Raw genomic sequence first — 15820 nt, 5'->3', positions numbered from 1 at the left:
GAGTCCATACACTTATTCTAAGGATGCTGACATGGGTCAAAACATTTCCGGGACTCCTTTTTGGGAATTGCTTTCAGAGCTAGCTTCCAAGCCCCCCAGGAAAATCAGTCTCTTTGCTCTGTAGTCACACCCGCATAAGACTAACATAAATTTACTAGAGGGAAACTGAATAATTTAAGACATCATAAGATTTAATCTTTTTGTTAAATGTGAGTGCCAATTTTCACACTGTAAAATTGTCATTTAATTTAAATATAGTAAGCTGTTGACTAAAGTAAAAATTCTATCAAATCAAAAGCAAACCATGGAATTACCATGTTTACAGATTTTAAGTACACAACTTATTTTCATCAAAGAGTAAGTGTACTCATTGGAAGATAACGAACAACGGGCATTTAATAACATTTTAATTTTATGTGTTTAAATATTCATAGCTATGTTCCTAAACCCATATGCCTGATCTAGTGATTATGCTTATGAAATGCAGTATTTCTTATATACCCTGTCTCCATCTATTTCCTGAAAACTGCATTAATTTGCACCCCAGTATAAATCAGTGCGTTTTGAGTAAAATAGTCTGTAATATTTAAAATAAGAAACTACCCCACAGCAACAAAACAATAGCTACCTGCAAGAAGAAAAGGAGGGAATTCACATTTGTTCAGGGACGGCTCTGTGCCAGGCTCTTTATGGACATTTTCTTGTTTAATCCTTAGAATAACCCTAGGAGGTATTATTATCACAGTGCAGCTGGCTCAGTGTGCAACTTTGTAGTCTACCTTACCAAGGGTTTTTAAAATAATCCCATTATAATACTCCACTGCCTGTCTGAAAGAACACAGTTCTTGTTCTTAAAAACAAAAACAAAACAAGAAATTCTACCAACATCATTATGAGGGGATATAAAAATGCCATTTTAGGGAGCCAAGAATCAAAGAACCATAATCTTTCCTGAGTGACCTGTGTACTACCCTGTGTAAATGCACAACACGAATCAGAGGGAGATGAGCAGTTTTCCTTCTATTTAAAAATAACAGCACCATCAGTCTACTTACCAGAAATTTTAATAAAACTGGATCTAAAGAACCAATAGCAATATACTCTAACAGGCTGCAATTTTACAATACCTCATGATGGTATAATCATGTCAAATAAATAGAAAGATAGCCCCTCTCAGATTACATTAGATTACAGATGTTAAATTTAAAATGAGAAATCAAGTATCCGGAATTCAAAGAATTTCTCTGAAGAGTCTTCCTCTTCTCTAACACTACAGTTAGTTAATGACAACTTGTGTTTTAATAACACCTATATTCCATGATTCTATAAGTGTCCTAATCAATGGTTGCCAAGTTGTCTGTCCCAAGAACCACTTTGGAACTTCTGAATAATACACGTGTAATGTTAGTGCAATGTTCCCTTCTCCAGAGGCCCTCCTTTCTCCTTTGGGGTTATCTTCAGCTTATATTTCCCTCTCTTTCTCACCTAGAGGTGTTCAAATGTTCTTTTTTTTTCCCTCCAAGCTCCTGCCTCCAGTCTGTCCTTCAAATCACCCCCCAAACAATCCTTGACTCTGAATTATTCCCCTGACCTCCCCAGCACCCAGCCCTGAGTCTCTCCAGGAAAACAGCTGGTTGGGGTTTGTTCAGTGGGTTGTTTTATTGCACATTTATTGCTCAGGGAAAGCCCAGCTATATCATGAAAAATGCGAATAGAATATAAACTGTCCCAGTTCAACAGGTTTATCAAGGTTATTTAGGTGCTACCATTGTCACTGTAATAAAACAATAATCACAAAAAAATTATGTAAATGGTTTATTTAAGTCAAACAACAATTGTAGGGATTCTGGGTATTGCTTTTTGAACATAAACATGAAATTAACAAAATGAGCATTCATGTTTCTAGGTTTAAATGCTCTAGTTCTACATGTGAAATGCAGATACTTGAAAGAGGTTTTCAACAAGGTCAACACAATGCATGAGATAATCCACACTGGGTTATGAATTAGGCCAGTCTTCAACTCCATCTTCCCATACATAATCCTAAATTGGCAGGGTGTGGAGGGGGGAGTTTTTTGCTTTTTCATTTCACAAATGACTGCTCAACACGGAATGAAATACACCAAAAGAAGAAAATAGTCTTTTTATACCTAGTGAAGAAGCTACTACTCTTAAAATGATCACTTCAAGGTAACAGACATCCAAATTGATGTGGTTTTCTTTGAAACCTCATCAGTAAATCATTTCTTGCACAGTAGGTTCGGCATTAACCCTGCATTTAGGATAGGTAGTGTTATGGAGGGCTGGCTGCTGCATACCAACGTCAGTATCAAGTTCTTCATCAGGAATTAGAGACTGACCCGGATACCAAGCAGGACAACACTGGCAAAAAAACAAAAAGTGAACTGCAGAGAGGTCAAAACAGGCTATGTTTACTCTTAGAAAAATTTCATAAAATGTTACTGGTACACTGTTTTAAATGCTAGCTTGTAATAAAACAATGGAATCTTTTTTAACACCTTATGTTCAAATGGTCTTTACACAGGTTGTGTTTTAATAAAACACATTAGACAACATATACACCCTATTAGAGATCAAACATTGTAACCTTGCCATCTGGTGAAGGCTATTTTTATAGTTACTGCAAAGCTCACATTCTCCCTATTCATCAGATTAGTAAACAGGCTGAGCTGTCAGCACATTAAAAATATACAAAATTGTTTGCTTTGTTACATGATTTTTAAAGAAAACCATTTCCTTTAGTTTGAACACTTTTTTGAAACAGGAGCTTCTCAAATCTTATTCAAATAAGTTTTACTCCTGCGTTAAGTTACTATTAGTCCAAGTGCTCTGAATACTTCCCCCTTTAAATGCTCCCTGCAAACTTCGGTTTTTCAAGCTGTGAATTTCAATAGTTATGATAAAAACCAAACCTCAGTGGGAAAAGCAGTGCCCTTTGGAGTCGTCATTCAAACAAATACAAGAATTCTATCAATTTATCACTCACCCAGTTTTTCAGAAATTCCACTCACATAGCTACTATGAAAATCAACCAGCTTACCATATCAGATGACCCAAAGAACACCACAGGTGTCCAGGACAGACAGTTCACGAGTACATCTTTAGCTTGATTTTAAAGTCAACTTAAGAGACAATCTGGGCTCTGTGGTTCTTAAAGAGACAAACTGCCTAACCATTGGCTAAAGCTCTTTCAAGTTAATGAACTTTTCACTTCCCACATTTTTGATACCAAGAGATTTAACGAAGGAAAAAGCTGAAACCTCAGGGCTCAAACTACAGCATGGAAAAATAAAAAGTATACGGCAAGCACTTTGATCTCTCAAAGATGTCAATACTCGATTCCGGTGAGGGGGTAGGAGGAGTGGCTAAACCCGGGAAGGAAACTTCACCCAAAGGGGAGAAAAATAGATCTGTTTGGTGGCAATTTTAAAACAAGTTTCCAAACTGCGTAAGAGGCTCCAGCCCCTTTGACTTGCAGGAATCAAACATAAGAAAAGGACAGAAACGACTACACTGCATACTTATTTTAATTGCTCAGGGGTTTCCAATGCAAAGCACGACAAGTTAAATGCATATTCCAAATTCTTGCTCGGAAGCCGGCTTCTTTGTGCACTGAAAAGGAGGAAAGACAACCCCATCAATTGTTCTCTGCAGATAAAGGCACTGTTTTGCAGATTTCTCCCCAGATCTGCGGCCGGCTTTGCTAATGACCTGCCCACCCACCTGCCCACCCACCAAGGTGGCCCAAGGGAAATGCCCCACACCTTCTGGAGCCCAAATGCTTAACGGTGGGCTGCCCCGGAAAGGCTGCCTTTTCGTTCAGCAGTGGGTCTCCAGGAAGACGCAGCCTGGAAGAATTCGTGCCGTTTATTTTCCTAGAGGAGCCGGGGGATCAATAGCTACACCTCTTTATACCACATTTTTTTTCTTTCCTCACGAAAGACACATCTGAAGGTGAATCTGCAGCATTTTTCTGCACAGTAAACACGAGCTCTGGATCCCAGAGCGACCAGGGTTTCTTTCATACGTCAGCATTAAGGCAGTTAAGCAAAAGCTGAACGAAGGTTTTCGGGATTGTGGCTTTTTTTCCCCTTAACGTAAGATCACCGGCTATTACAGCACACACACAAGCTACGACAGTGCAGTTTTTCCTAGGCCCACTTTTAAATGAGATATGCAGAAAACACGGCCTGGGCAACGTGTACGGTTCGAAAACCCAATGGCACGCCGGTCGGTAAGACGGGGCATTTTATTTGGAAATGGTGCCTACGTGCTCCCCTCGCGGGCCCCGCCACTGCCCTGGAAGAGAACAGTGCCCACTCATTGGCATTTTTAGGGACGCGAAGGTGCCGTGGAATCCCGGCCGGACGAGGTGACAAAAAAATGGCTTCCCCCCACCCATGAGGGCCCAGGGGAAAGTGTCTAAGTCTGGACGGGAGGGTGGGACGGCCTCTGGCGCGTCCAAGTCCAAGTCCCCTAGGAACCCCGGCCCCCAGAAGGCTCGCCAACTTCCCACGCCCAGAATGCCCTGGAAGAACTTCTTCGCTTCCGTTTCTTAACAATTTTGCTTTCGGCTGCCACGACCTACATTCTCCCGCGAGGCGCTCAGAGCCCAGGAATAACAAGGGAGTTGAAAGCACGCAACAGTTCGGCAGCCCGCAGTCAGCGCTTTGCTGTGCTCCACGGGGGTTCGCATCCGGCCGCCATCTTCGCCACTCGAGAGCCGCCACCAAACTAGCCCCCCTTCCCCACATCCCTCTCCTCCCTCCCTCCCGGCTCCGCCGAGGCCGCGGCTCGGCATAACCGCTTTCAACTCTCCCCCCCACCCCCGGCAGCCAAATCCGACTCGACGGCTGCGGAGTGTGCGCCTGCGCGCAGCGCGGGAGAGGGGGCGGCGGGGAGGCCGGCCGGCTTGAAAAGGCCGGAGCGGCGGGGTGCGGGAGAGGGGGGTGCCTGGCCCGAGCCTGCTCTTTCCTCGCAGCGGGTCCCCGCTCTGGGCCTGGCCCGGCTCTCACACGTGCGCGCTAAAAACCCACTTCAAAGTTTCTTCCCGGGGCCGCCAACCAGGCCAGGGACCTCGCCAGCCCTTCCAATCCCTGGCACTGAGAGGAGACCCTGAGGGCCGGGCGAGAGGACGCTCGCTTAAGAGCCCCTGGGGCCGGAGTGGCCTTCGAGCTTAGGGGTACAGCTCTCCCTCCCCCGCCGCCTAAAGACAATGAATGCAACACAAAGTTTGCGGCCGGCGCTACGCTGCGGCCTTCGGAGCTCACCATTGTTTGGGTTCGAATTGACCCCAGGTCCGGATTAGGCAGCGGCTGACTCCTGCTTTACAGCCCCACCGGCCTAATGAGGCCGAGAGGCGCTGGGGCGCGAAGCGTCCTCGGAACCAGGGCGACCGCCGGCTTACGGCCGCCAAGGGCCCTGTAGGTGGAGGTCAAAGGGTCAGCGGATCGAGACCGCGAGAGAATTGACCCTAGGAAATGAGGTCCCCTCCCCTGGCCCGAGCTTCGACCGGGACCTGCAAGAACTCGGTGTGCGGACAGGGACCCTTGGGGCCCCAAGCGGGGGCCTGAGGACGCCGAGCCGGAGCCCCGACTTCCGAAACGCCCGGCCTCGCCCCGGGGCAAAGCCCGGATAGAGACTTGAGCCTCGAGGGCCAGACAGCCTGCGGGAACACCGGCCTAGCTGCCGGGCAGAGTTGGCCCTTGAGGGGATGCACGCTGGTGGCTATTCTTACAGAAACTCAAGTAGAGGCACTTAGACTTTTTTTCGTTTGCTTTGGGGGTTTTGTGGGGGGAGAGTAGGGGCAAAGAGGCAAGGAGACAGCAGGCGGCGAGAAGGGGGGAGGGGCGAGGAAGTTATGAACACAACTTTCCTGGGAGGCTTTGTGAGAGGAGGGGGGTTCCCGCTCGCTCTCCATCCTTAGCAGTAGCTAAGACCAAGACCGACTGCCTTGCTTAGCCTGTACCCTGATCTTTAACCTTCGGAACTGGATGAAGGCCAGAATTCTGAGTGGAAACAGACACCTCCCTTTCCCCACCCAACAGTGATAATCTAAAGCGCAACTGACCATTTTGGAAAAGATGCTGTTGACTTTTAACAAAGGTCTTACCAGGTGCAAGTAAGAAAATAACATGTAGATCACTAAGAGCCCAGCTGACATTCATGGTTTCCCGCTGATCCATCTTTAGGGTTGCAAGGTTTTTGTTTGGGGAGTGGGGGGTGATTATTCTTTAAGGTATTTACTGAGAATTCCAGAATGTAAATGTGCACTCCCAGAAGTCAAATGAGAGGAAGAAAATGTGAAAAGTCTTCTACTAAAATAAACATTTCTTTGCAACAAATGACAAGGGCAGAGGACAGACTAAGAAATACGATGCTACGCCCAAATGAGAGGAAATCATATAAAGGGGCAAAGCCTTTATGTGATCTTAATATTGGTCACCATCATTGTTAGTTGGCATCTTCCCCTCTTAGGACACACTGCTTTACTGTAAAATTTTATAGCAGAATAATTTCAGGCTTATTACATAAACATCAAGTTTTTTATGTCTCCTAAAAAAGTAATATATTTAACGGGGAGAAGCAAGTTTCTGAGATAATGTTGCAACCAACCTATCACTGTACTCTCATTTAAGGTTAGGTTAAGCTGGGGATAGAGAGGGCATTCATGGAGAAAACAGGAAACTAAGCTCGATGCATGTTTCAGAAGAAAAACATTTAAACTTCAGTTTGAACACATTTAGAGCTACTTTCTAAAAACTTACACCCTTGCTAAAATACACACTTTCGAAAAACTTGCTGAGCATTTAAAATAGTCTCTGGTTTGAAGTGAAAGTCCAGCACCTTGAACATCAAGGTCAAGATTGGGATGTCTGGGGTAGGAGTCGTAGATGGACAGGTTACCTGCTCATCACTTGTGAAGTAATCCCAGTTCTCTGTTCATGGCATTCAGGCCCTTCCTTGTCTACTGGCGGAGGAAAGTGCAAAAAACACCATTCTCCACAAACAAAAAGTTGCATCCAAAGCAATTTGCAACTGGAAACTCAATAATTAATTACTGGAAAGGACCAGTAGATAACTTAAAATAGACTTTAAAATAGACTGCTTCAACTGTATCAAGGGAGTCAAAGTTTCTTTTAATCATCAGAACTTCTCTGAGCATTTCAATTTAAGGTTGATTTATGTGGATGTGTAAAAAAAATCAGGCACCAAATACAAAAAATGTTAAAACATAAATAAGATGTGCCAAGACTTTATTTCTCCAAAAAGAATAAACAAAACTCTAGAATTCAAAATGATTATGTGTAATATCAAACTGGCTGCCACCAAAAACCTAGAGCTTGCCCTTCAAGAGGAGCTACTTAAGCCTAGTCATTACGTTTTAAAATTCTTTACAATTCCTTATCTCCACCATTCTATTTGCTAATTTGTCAGCTGGTTATTCATACAGAGATTGAGTTCTCAATATTAAACAGCACCCTAGATTAGTTTTTTAAAAAGTCTTTCAATACTCTACCCACTTCAACCCCCAAAATAATAATCAGTTTCTTTTTCATATATAACAATTGTAAAAGAACTGTTTGTCCAAATGAATTGCTTAGCTGAAGATTAAATGGATTGTTAGTATTTTATCACAAAGCAAACAACCATTTTTCATTGTTATTGATTTTAATGGAAACAATGCTCTTAACATCTTTGCCTACAAACCATGAACTTGAAAAATACATATTTTGCAAATGTTTTTCTTTTCATAATATCATTTCAGAACTGCTGCAGCTGCAGTTATTACACCGCTACAAAAATGTTATGAATGTGATAATTATGAATTGAACTATATACAGCAAAACAAACCAGACTTTGCCTTCCAAACTGTAAATGGACTATGGTCTTTTAAGAAGCACTTTAACCATTAAGTAAGCATGTCAACTTGCCTTACTCATCACCCTTCAGACATATGCTTACTTTTGAAAATATATAGATAGCTAAATAAGATTTGATAGGCAGATTAGATAAGTCATAGATACAAACATATATGAGTATATGCGTGATCTCGTGATAGAATAGACAGACATGCATCCTGCTCCAATGTTCATTTTTATGTAAGGTAATAAAAAACTAAGGGACATAAAAGTCATTAGGTTACCTTATGTTTATATATGTAGGGCAGGGATGATTAAATCCAGCTTCTCTAGTCTTTGAAATACAAGATTGAGATGTCATGGCCACTAACTGAACTGATCAGTAATATCTGATTTGCATGCCGAAAATCCAGGACAAACACATTTAAACTCGTAAACAACCATCTGAGCTAGAGATAAAGAAAGGAGGGTCTTTCCAGATGGAAACTGACACTGTAAGGAATCTACACTGCAATAGAAAAATAATTTAACAATTAAAAAAGGGATCTGAGTGAGTTATAAATACCAACAAACAAGATTTAATTTGCTCAGGTCTCCTCTTTGTAGGAGGCTGTTACAAAACAAGAGAAAGGAGTCAGTGGTTCAAAAACTGTAAATTGTGTTCTTCTTTCAAAACAATAAAATTTAATGCTAAAGCAGTTATAATCAAAAGCTGTACAGAATTTGTTAGAAAACACATTTATCCATAAATATTGTTCAGTTCCCGGCACTTGTAGCAATAATTAAATTACAAACGATAAATATGGCATCAATGGATATGTATTTACAAAAAAAAGTTATTACAAAAGGCATCTGTATACTAAACGTCACAATCTGTGTAGAGTAACATCACATCCTCAGCCTGAAAAAATACTGAACAACAGTTTTGACCCCATTAGACAAAAATACATTCACAAGTATAATGCTTTGAGGAAAAAAGTTCAAGACATAACAGGACTTTGGCACGGTTTAAGACTGTGAGAGTTTAAACAATCACCACTAAGGCGAAGAATTTCCATCAGTTTAACATCACCACCACCACCAAGCCTTCTATAACTTCCTCTCAAGAAACAGGACAAGTGTTAAAATGAACTGAAAGGAGTTTAGGGATACGGTGTGCACAGAGCAAGAGAAAGGAGAGGAGAAAACAGTGAAAAGATTTTTAAAAAAATCCTTCAAATGCCAAAACATATTTTCTAATCCTGAGAAAAGGGCACGGCTACTTTTGGATTTTGCCCAAAAAACCTCCTGGACAATTGCAATTAACAAGATGTAGCCCTATATGTGGCCTCTTGCCTTATAACTCCATTTCCATCTGATTGGTCTCACTTTTCTTTTTAAAACGCATCTGGTCCATTCTATAGTTAACAGGGTTTGTGTTTGTGTTTGTCCTCAGACGTACCATTCGTTAAAATTGGGAGGAAGTCCAGGGTTGTGGCTGGTGCTAGTTTGAACTGCAGAAGGGGTTTTAGTGGTATCTTTACTGTTTGCAGAAGCTATAGCGGGTGGAGTGGAAGATTCATAGCCTGAACTGGCAGCAGGGGAGGAATCTGACCCTTGAGATTCATGAACCTAAAATTAACATGTATATATTATAATGAATATAATTCCAACTGGCATTGTGCAAGCAAAAACAAGAGCAGAATTAGAACACTGTTAAGAGCAAGACCTCCCAGTGACCCACTTGGAAGAGAAATGCTGCTAATTTGTTTTTGTTTTTAATTTCCATATTACCTATGTCTAGAAAACCCAGAGATGTTCGCCAAAAAAACAAAGTTTCAGTCCTAAGATTGGCATTACAGAAAAGGAATAAAGCACTCTGTTTTATGCATGCCCCTTCAAAAATGTTTTCTCCGCAGATGGAGTGGGACAAGCGCTTACTTTTGGGGCCCCTATAAAATACTCGCCCGGGCCCAGGTTTCACCAAGCCCTTTTCGGCTTGGGAAAGCAGGTAGAGAAAAAGGTGGCACAGGCGCCCTGGGCGCTTCTGGGTCTCGGACAAATGCGTGGGAATCGGACCCCGCGCCTTGGCTCTATTGTTTGATCCGAAGCCCGAAAAGCGAATGAACCACCCACCCCCGGGTTCGGCGCCGGCACCCTTGGTTCTCACTGCGGGCTGAGCCGGAAAGAGGCGGCCACTGCAACCTCAAGCCCTGGCGAGCTCGGTTAGAGCTTCCCAGTAAACAACTGATTGTTCCCTCTGTTCCCTCTGCTCCCTCCTCCTCCCCACTGTGCTCTCCCCCGCCCCCTCCGGGTCCCCAAAATGGGTTCAAGGTGTCACCGCTGGAGCAAATCGGATTTAACGTGTCGGATACAGGGTTGGCAGAGCGGGCGCTTCCGTTCCGCGGCCCGATGTCGGGCCGAGTGTTTATAAACCGCCGACCGCTAATAAATAAGTAATTACCTTCATGTGCTTGCGCAGGGAGCTCGGGTGCGTGTAGGACTTGTCGCACACTTTGCAGATATAGGGCTTGTCCGAGGTGTGCACATGCATGTGCTTCTTGCGGTCGCTGCTGTTGGCAAAGCGTCTGTCACAGCCTTCAAATTCACATTTGAAAGGTTTCTCACCTGCAAAAGGCAAAAAGGCAAGGGGGGAGGATATGGTCAAGGGAGGAAGATTCCCAGGGCCGAGCAACGGGAGACGTAGCGCCCGGCGGTCTTCCCAGAGAGGGAGCGCCGACTGGGGGTGGCTGCGGCACCTCTTTTCCCTGGAGAAAAATGGAGAGGGCCGGTTGAGCCTGCGGGGTTAGAGGGTGGTGGTCGGGGGCGGGGGTGGGGGCAGGGCGGGCCCAGAACCTGCTCGTCTCTTTGTTCTCGCGCAGCAAGGGAAGCCCCGGCTCCTCCAAAGTTTCCCCTAAGTTGTGGTTCCACCCCACACGGCCCAGGGCTCCAAACGCGCGGACACGTTCCGCCGCTACCTTGGCGATGTAACCTAGCCCGGCCGGGACAATGAACCGGGAACGGGACAATCCCTTCAGTTCCTCCTTTGTACCTTTTAATTTGCCTCTTTCAAATGCAGCGATTTTGCTAAGCCCAGTATTAAAAAGCTTGGGTCGTCGTACTTAACGTTCGGAAAGAGAAAACTATATAAATCCAGGGGATCCAGACAGTTTTACAAGATGTCCTGAACAAGCCACGAAACTGTGGTGCCTTTTCTACTTTAGCTTTCCTCCCGGAGAACTGAATTGAACCTGGAACTCCAAATAAAAATAGTTTGACAAAAGTATCAGTCATTTAATTAGGAGATGTGCCAATCATGGGTAAAAAAGAACGGAAGTAACCGAAAGTTAGTTTTCATTAGCATTTCTATGGTAGCCTTCCCCTAATGCGTGCCGGGGAGCTAGGGCGCTTGTAAGCAATACGCTCTCAACACATTCGGAGTCCCTTCATAATAACCCAGAGAGAGAGAGAGAGAGAGAGAGAGAGAGACAAAAAGAGGCGGCGCCAGTTCGTTCTTGGGCGCGAGAAGGTTCCAATTAGTTCCCGAGACCGCAGAGCCGTCTTGCCCGGGAAGTTAGAACTGGGCAAAAGCGCCGCGGGATGGGAAGGACGAGAGGTGGAGGGACACTGACAGCGCCTCTATCCCGAACAGCCCTAGCGGGGCGCCACCCCTCTCTCCCTGGCGCTGAATTCCGCTGGGCAGTGCGGTGCCGCGAAGCATCCAGCGCTCGCCTGCCGGCCCCCTTACCTGTGTGCGTCCTCTTGTGAATCTTGAGGTTCTCGGAGCGGGCAAAGATTTTCCCGCAGCCCGGGAAAGGGCATGGGAAGGGCTTCTCGCCCGTGTGCACTCGAATGTGGTTGACCAGTTTGTACTTCGCCTTGAAGGACTTGCCCTCGCGGGGGCACTCCTCCCAGTAACAGACGTGGTTGTTCTGCTCTGGGCCCCCCACATGCTCCATGGTGACATGTGTCACCAGCTCATGCATGGTGCTGAAGGTCCGGTCGCAGCTCTTCTTGGGCCGGCTCAGCTGAGCCTCGTCGATCCACTTGCACGACAGCTCCTGCTTGATGGGCTGCCGCATGTAACGGAAGAAGGCGCCAGGCCCATGGTGGGCCGCCACGTTCACGCCCATGTTCATGTTCATGGGGCTGTAGTTAGGGAACTGCGCGGCGGCCGTGTAGGGGTCCGTGCGCGGGCTTGCGACCGGGCGGTAGGGGTCTGCGCGGCCGAACAGCTCCCCGCGCAGCCCCAGGTGGACCTGGTTGTTGTCCACGTGCCCTGTGGGCGACGGGTGCCCGGCACCCTGCTCATGCAGCCCGGGGAAGAGCAGGTAGCCGGGGGGTTCGGGAATGCCAGCTGGAGCGTGCAGGCTGCTCGCCGAGCCGGCGAAGAGCCCGTGCTGCCCGCCACCCGAGGCCGCCTCGCCGAGCCCCGAGCCGCGCTGGCGGAAGAGAAAGTCGCGCGTGGAGTTGAAGGCGGCAGAGGCGGCTCCACCGTAGCTGGGCACCTGGCTGGCGTGGTGATGATGGTGATGGTGGTGATGGCCCAGGGCGTTTGCGTAACCCGAACCCTGCGGCGTGAACGCCGAGCTCTGGCCCGAAGACAGATCGTGAGCAGCGGCGGGGCTCAGCTTGAAGGCGGCGGCTGCGGCGGCTGCAGCGGCTGCGGCGGCGTGGGGCGAGTCCCCGAAGGGATTCAGCCCCATGCCCGCCGGCTCGCGGTTGGGCATCTCATGGTGGCGCGGTGCGCTGAAGCTGCCCACTCCCAGCCCGGGGAACTGCGGGCCTCCGTCCAGGAGCATCGTCATGGGTGGGGCGTTCTGGGCACAGGCGATACCGCTGAAATGAGCGAGGGTGCGGGCGAAGATCTCCGAAGTGCCGTAGTCGGAATGGGGTAGCGGCGTTTGGACACTGCCGCGAGACCCCCAAGGCGGTACCAGGGGCTGCAACTTTCCGTCGCTGCGAGAGTCTCCTGCAGAGGGATAGGAAGGAGGAGGGGAACAGGCGGGGGGTTGGGGGGGAGGGGGTGGAAAAGAGCGGGGAGAAGGGAGGAGAAAAGACTGGGACTAGATCTGGTTTAACAAACTAACAGAAGCGCACAAAGAAAAATAAGCAAAATAATAAGTGGAGGGCGGAGTTTGCCAATCCTGTCCCGGGCACCCCTCCTCTCCGCGAGAGCGCAGAACCGCGGGGCCGGGAGGCTCCCTTGGCACCAGCCTCCCACCTAGGCTGTGCTTAGTAGCCGAGCCGGCTCTTGGCCGGCCTGCGGGCAGGAGGCAGGCTCGATCTTCGCCGCTCGCAGAGCGAATCCCAGCCTCTTCGCCTCCGGAGTAATGTCCTTGGACTGATAAAGTCAATCACTCACTCCTCTCACATAAACCAAGCGGGAGGCCGCCGGCTCGCGCCAATGGGAAGCCAGCTGGCCCACAGTCACCTGACCCCCGGCCCTGCAGCCCATTGGTCGCCGCCACCCTGATTGGCAGCGCGGAGCTGGGAACATGGCAGCCACGGCCGAGCGACCGCCGCTGATTGGGCCGTGGCCGGGCGCCTGGCAGGTGAGGCGGCTGCTGCCGGGCGCCCGTGAGTGGGCTCCGCGGGGCTTGCGCTGCTGTGGGAAGCTGGAGTCAAGCTCTAGCCGGCGGCCGGCGGGGCGGAGTCGGACCTCTCCCTGGCTTCCCTCTGGCCGGAAGCGGACAAGCATCCCTCGCGCGCGCTTTACCCGCTTGGACCAAAAGAACTCTTCCCCGCGAGGATCGTTCCCACCGTCGGTGCGGCGCTGGACGCCCAGTGCCGCTTGGGCCTCCTCTTCCGAGAATGTGTCCCCTCAGCGGCCCCAGGGCGCCGTTCCCTGGGCGAGCGTAGCAGTTCCACGCTTACAGCCTATTAGCCGCTTCCTCCCTACAAGCTACTGTGGGCCCTGATGGTCCTAGACCCCAGACCCAGGTTAGCCAGCTAGCTGTCTGTGTCCCGAGCTGTCGCTTGCCGCCTGTGGCCCAAGCGAGGAGAAACCATTACACTTAGGGCCGATCTTCCTCACTTTGGTATGAGCCAAGCGTTGGGTCTTTAGTTTGTTAGTAGTGGCTGTCCTCGCCGCTGCCCCTGCCACCCCACCGCACTCAGGACACCGGACACAACACAGCAATCATATAACACAGTAAACACAAGCACGCAGCAGGAAACATACGCAACACAGTAAACACACACCAAACACGCACATAACTAAACACGCCAGTAAGCACACAACCCAGTAACACCGCAAACTACACACACAAAACTGTAAACACAGGCACACAACAAACTAAGCACAACGGAGTAAATACATACACAAAACAGCAAACGCATGCACAAGCACAAATACTAAACATGCACTAAAAACACTTAGCCTGTGGACACAAAACACACACAGCAGACTGCATAGCAAATTCGCTAGACACACACAGGATCAGCACAGATTTCAAACAACAGGGCTAATCAACTTTGAGTTCTCAACATTTTCAAACGCAAAAGTGGAGGGCCGCAATGAGGACTGTGAGGTGGAATTTTCTTCCCTCTCAACATCCAAAGTTTTGCTCTCTTCTACCCCTACCCAGAGAAGCACGAAGTGACCTCGGGGGACGTCTTATCCCTTAAGGAATTATTTGCCAGTGTTGTGTGTAGAGTCACCCTCCCTACTCCCCCCACTCCCTGTCTGGTGCAAGGTCTTTCTGGACATAATAGCCAGGTTCACATAGCACTATAAATCCACTCTTTTTTTTTGGTCTGGCAGGGCATTTGCAAAGAATACAGGAGAGTGAGAGTGGAAAGAAAAGGCCAAGAGAGAGATGGCTGTGATTGTCACATCCCAACCAGGGCCAAGCCCCAAAGTCTGCGCCTTGAAGCAGTCTCATTGCCTGGCCGCCATCCCTCTGTAGGAAACAGAACGTCTGATCAAGTTCAGAGGCACTTGGAGAGACCGCCTCAAGCAGCGCTTTATTACTGCAGCCTTTCACTTCCTGCCCCCCATCCGCCTGGCCTGGCCGAGACTTCACCGTCTTTCCTTGCCAGTTTGCTGGGGGAAAACCCTGCCGGTAGCACATTTACCATAGTCACCCCCTCTCATCCAACTCGCCCTAATTCTCCCTCTCTACATCAGAGCTCTCTCCCCAGGTTGGAAGGTGAGTTCACTGCTGACTTAAATTATTACATCTACTGAAAATAGGCTCTCCGAGAATGGTTTCAGTGGTGCTCAGCAGAGGGTTTCTTTGCGGGGGTGGGGGTTTCAGAGAAGAACAAATGTGCCTAAATCATGCAAATGAATTCCCTGGAGTCAGGTTTACAAAAAGGGGGGGCTGCTTTTCTTTCTTTCCCCCCTTTCTTTTAACTTTCCCCTTTATATTCATCCTTCCCTCTACCTCTCTTCACCTCCCACCAACCCCCACGTTCCCTGGGCGCCTGGTTCTTTTAAAAAAGTTTGGATTTCCTCAGGGCGCCAGTCCAGAGAGCGGTTCTCGAGGCTCGGGGGCGGGGAGGGAGCTGGCTGTCGAGCACCAGCCCGGCCAGTTCTGAGGCAAGGGTTTCCGGGGAGTCCTGCCAGGTGCCCCGAGAAGCCGGGGCCTTGCGCGACTGGGAGTCCAGGCGGGCAGCCCAGCGAGGGGCTGCGGAAGGAGGGCGGCTAAGGGAGCCTAGCCTGCCCCCTTTGGGGAGGAGTCCCCGCGCGCAGGGCAGGGGGATGTTGCCGCCGTTGACCTACCCGGTGCCCAGTGTCCGTTTTGATATGGCCACATTCCGATAATTAATTGCCTCCAGCACGTGCTCTGTAGTCCCTGGAACAAAAAGGCATAATTCAATTAGATCATCAACCAAGAAGTGGGGAGGGGATGCTTGTTAAGAGGCCGACCTGAGGCGGTTCAGCCAGGCCAAAACCCCGGGTGGTGGAGCCTTTCCTGGGGCAGCCGGGGCCAGCCTGAGGGTGCTACTCT

General features: G+C 48.4%; 1 protein-coding gene and 1 long non-coding RNA gene across 3 annotated transcripts in view; both read right to left on the bottom strand.

The window, feature by feature from the left end:
* Positions 1-1818: 1818 nt before the first annotated feature.
* Positions 1819-12790, bottom strand: ZIC3 (Zic family member 3). 2 transcript variants are annotated; one of them, XM_036919174.2, is made up of 3 exons: positions 11611-12790; positions 10327-10490; positions 1819-2382 (listed from the first exon to the last, which is right to left on the bottom strand). In XM_036919174.2, the coding sequence occupies exons 1-3, from the start codon at positions 12668-12670 to the stop codon at positions 2233-2235; spliced, it is 1374 nt and encodes a 457-aa protein (XP_036775069.2). In that variant the 5' UTR covers positions 12671-12790; the 3' UTR covers positions 1819-2232. The 2 variants fall into 2 exon arrangements, with proteins under 2 accessions (XP_036775069.2, XP_036775068.2); XM_036919173.2 differs by lacking the exon at positions 1819-2382 and adding an exon at positions 9091-9494.
* Positions 12791-15590: 2800 nt separating this feature from the next.
* Positions 15591-15820, bottom strand: part of LOC118929246 (uncharacterized) — a 119644-nt gene continuing 119414 nt past the window's right edge. The window contains exon 3 of the long non-coding RNA XR_005031515.1: positions 15591-15664. This is a non-coding gene — a long non-coding RNA (uncharacterized LOC118929246). The remainder of the gene's footprint in view (positions 15665-15820) is intronic.

Source organism: Manis pentadactyla, chromosome X (assembly GCF_030020395.1).
Source record: "Manis pentadactyla isolate mManPen7 chromosome X, mManPen7.hap1, whole genome shotgun sequence".
Taxonomy (NCBI): domain Eukaryota; kingdom Metazoa; phylum Chordata; class Mammalia; order Pholidota; family Manidae; genus Manis; species Manis pentadactyla.
This window is presented reverse-complemented; position numbering and strand designations above follow the sequence as displayed.

Coding starts and splice junctions, on each gene's coding strand:
- ZIC3 (XM_036919173.2), bottom strand. CDS start 12,670: ATGACGATGCTCCTGGACGGAGGCCCGCAGTTCCCCGGGCTGGGAGTG. Junction 10,491..11,610: donor TCACAAGAGGACGCACACAG/GTAAGGGGGCCG, acceptor TGCCTTTTGCAG/GTGAGAAACCTTTCAAATGT. Junction 9,495..10,326: donor CCCTGCGCAAGCACATGAAG/GTAATTACTTAT, acceptor TGTTAATTTTAG/GTTCATGAATCTCAAGGGTC.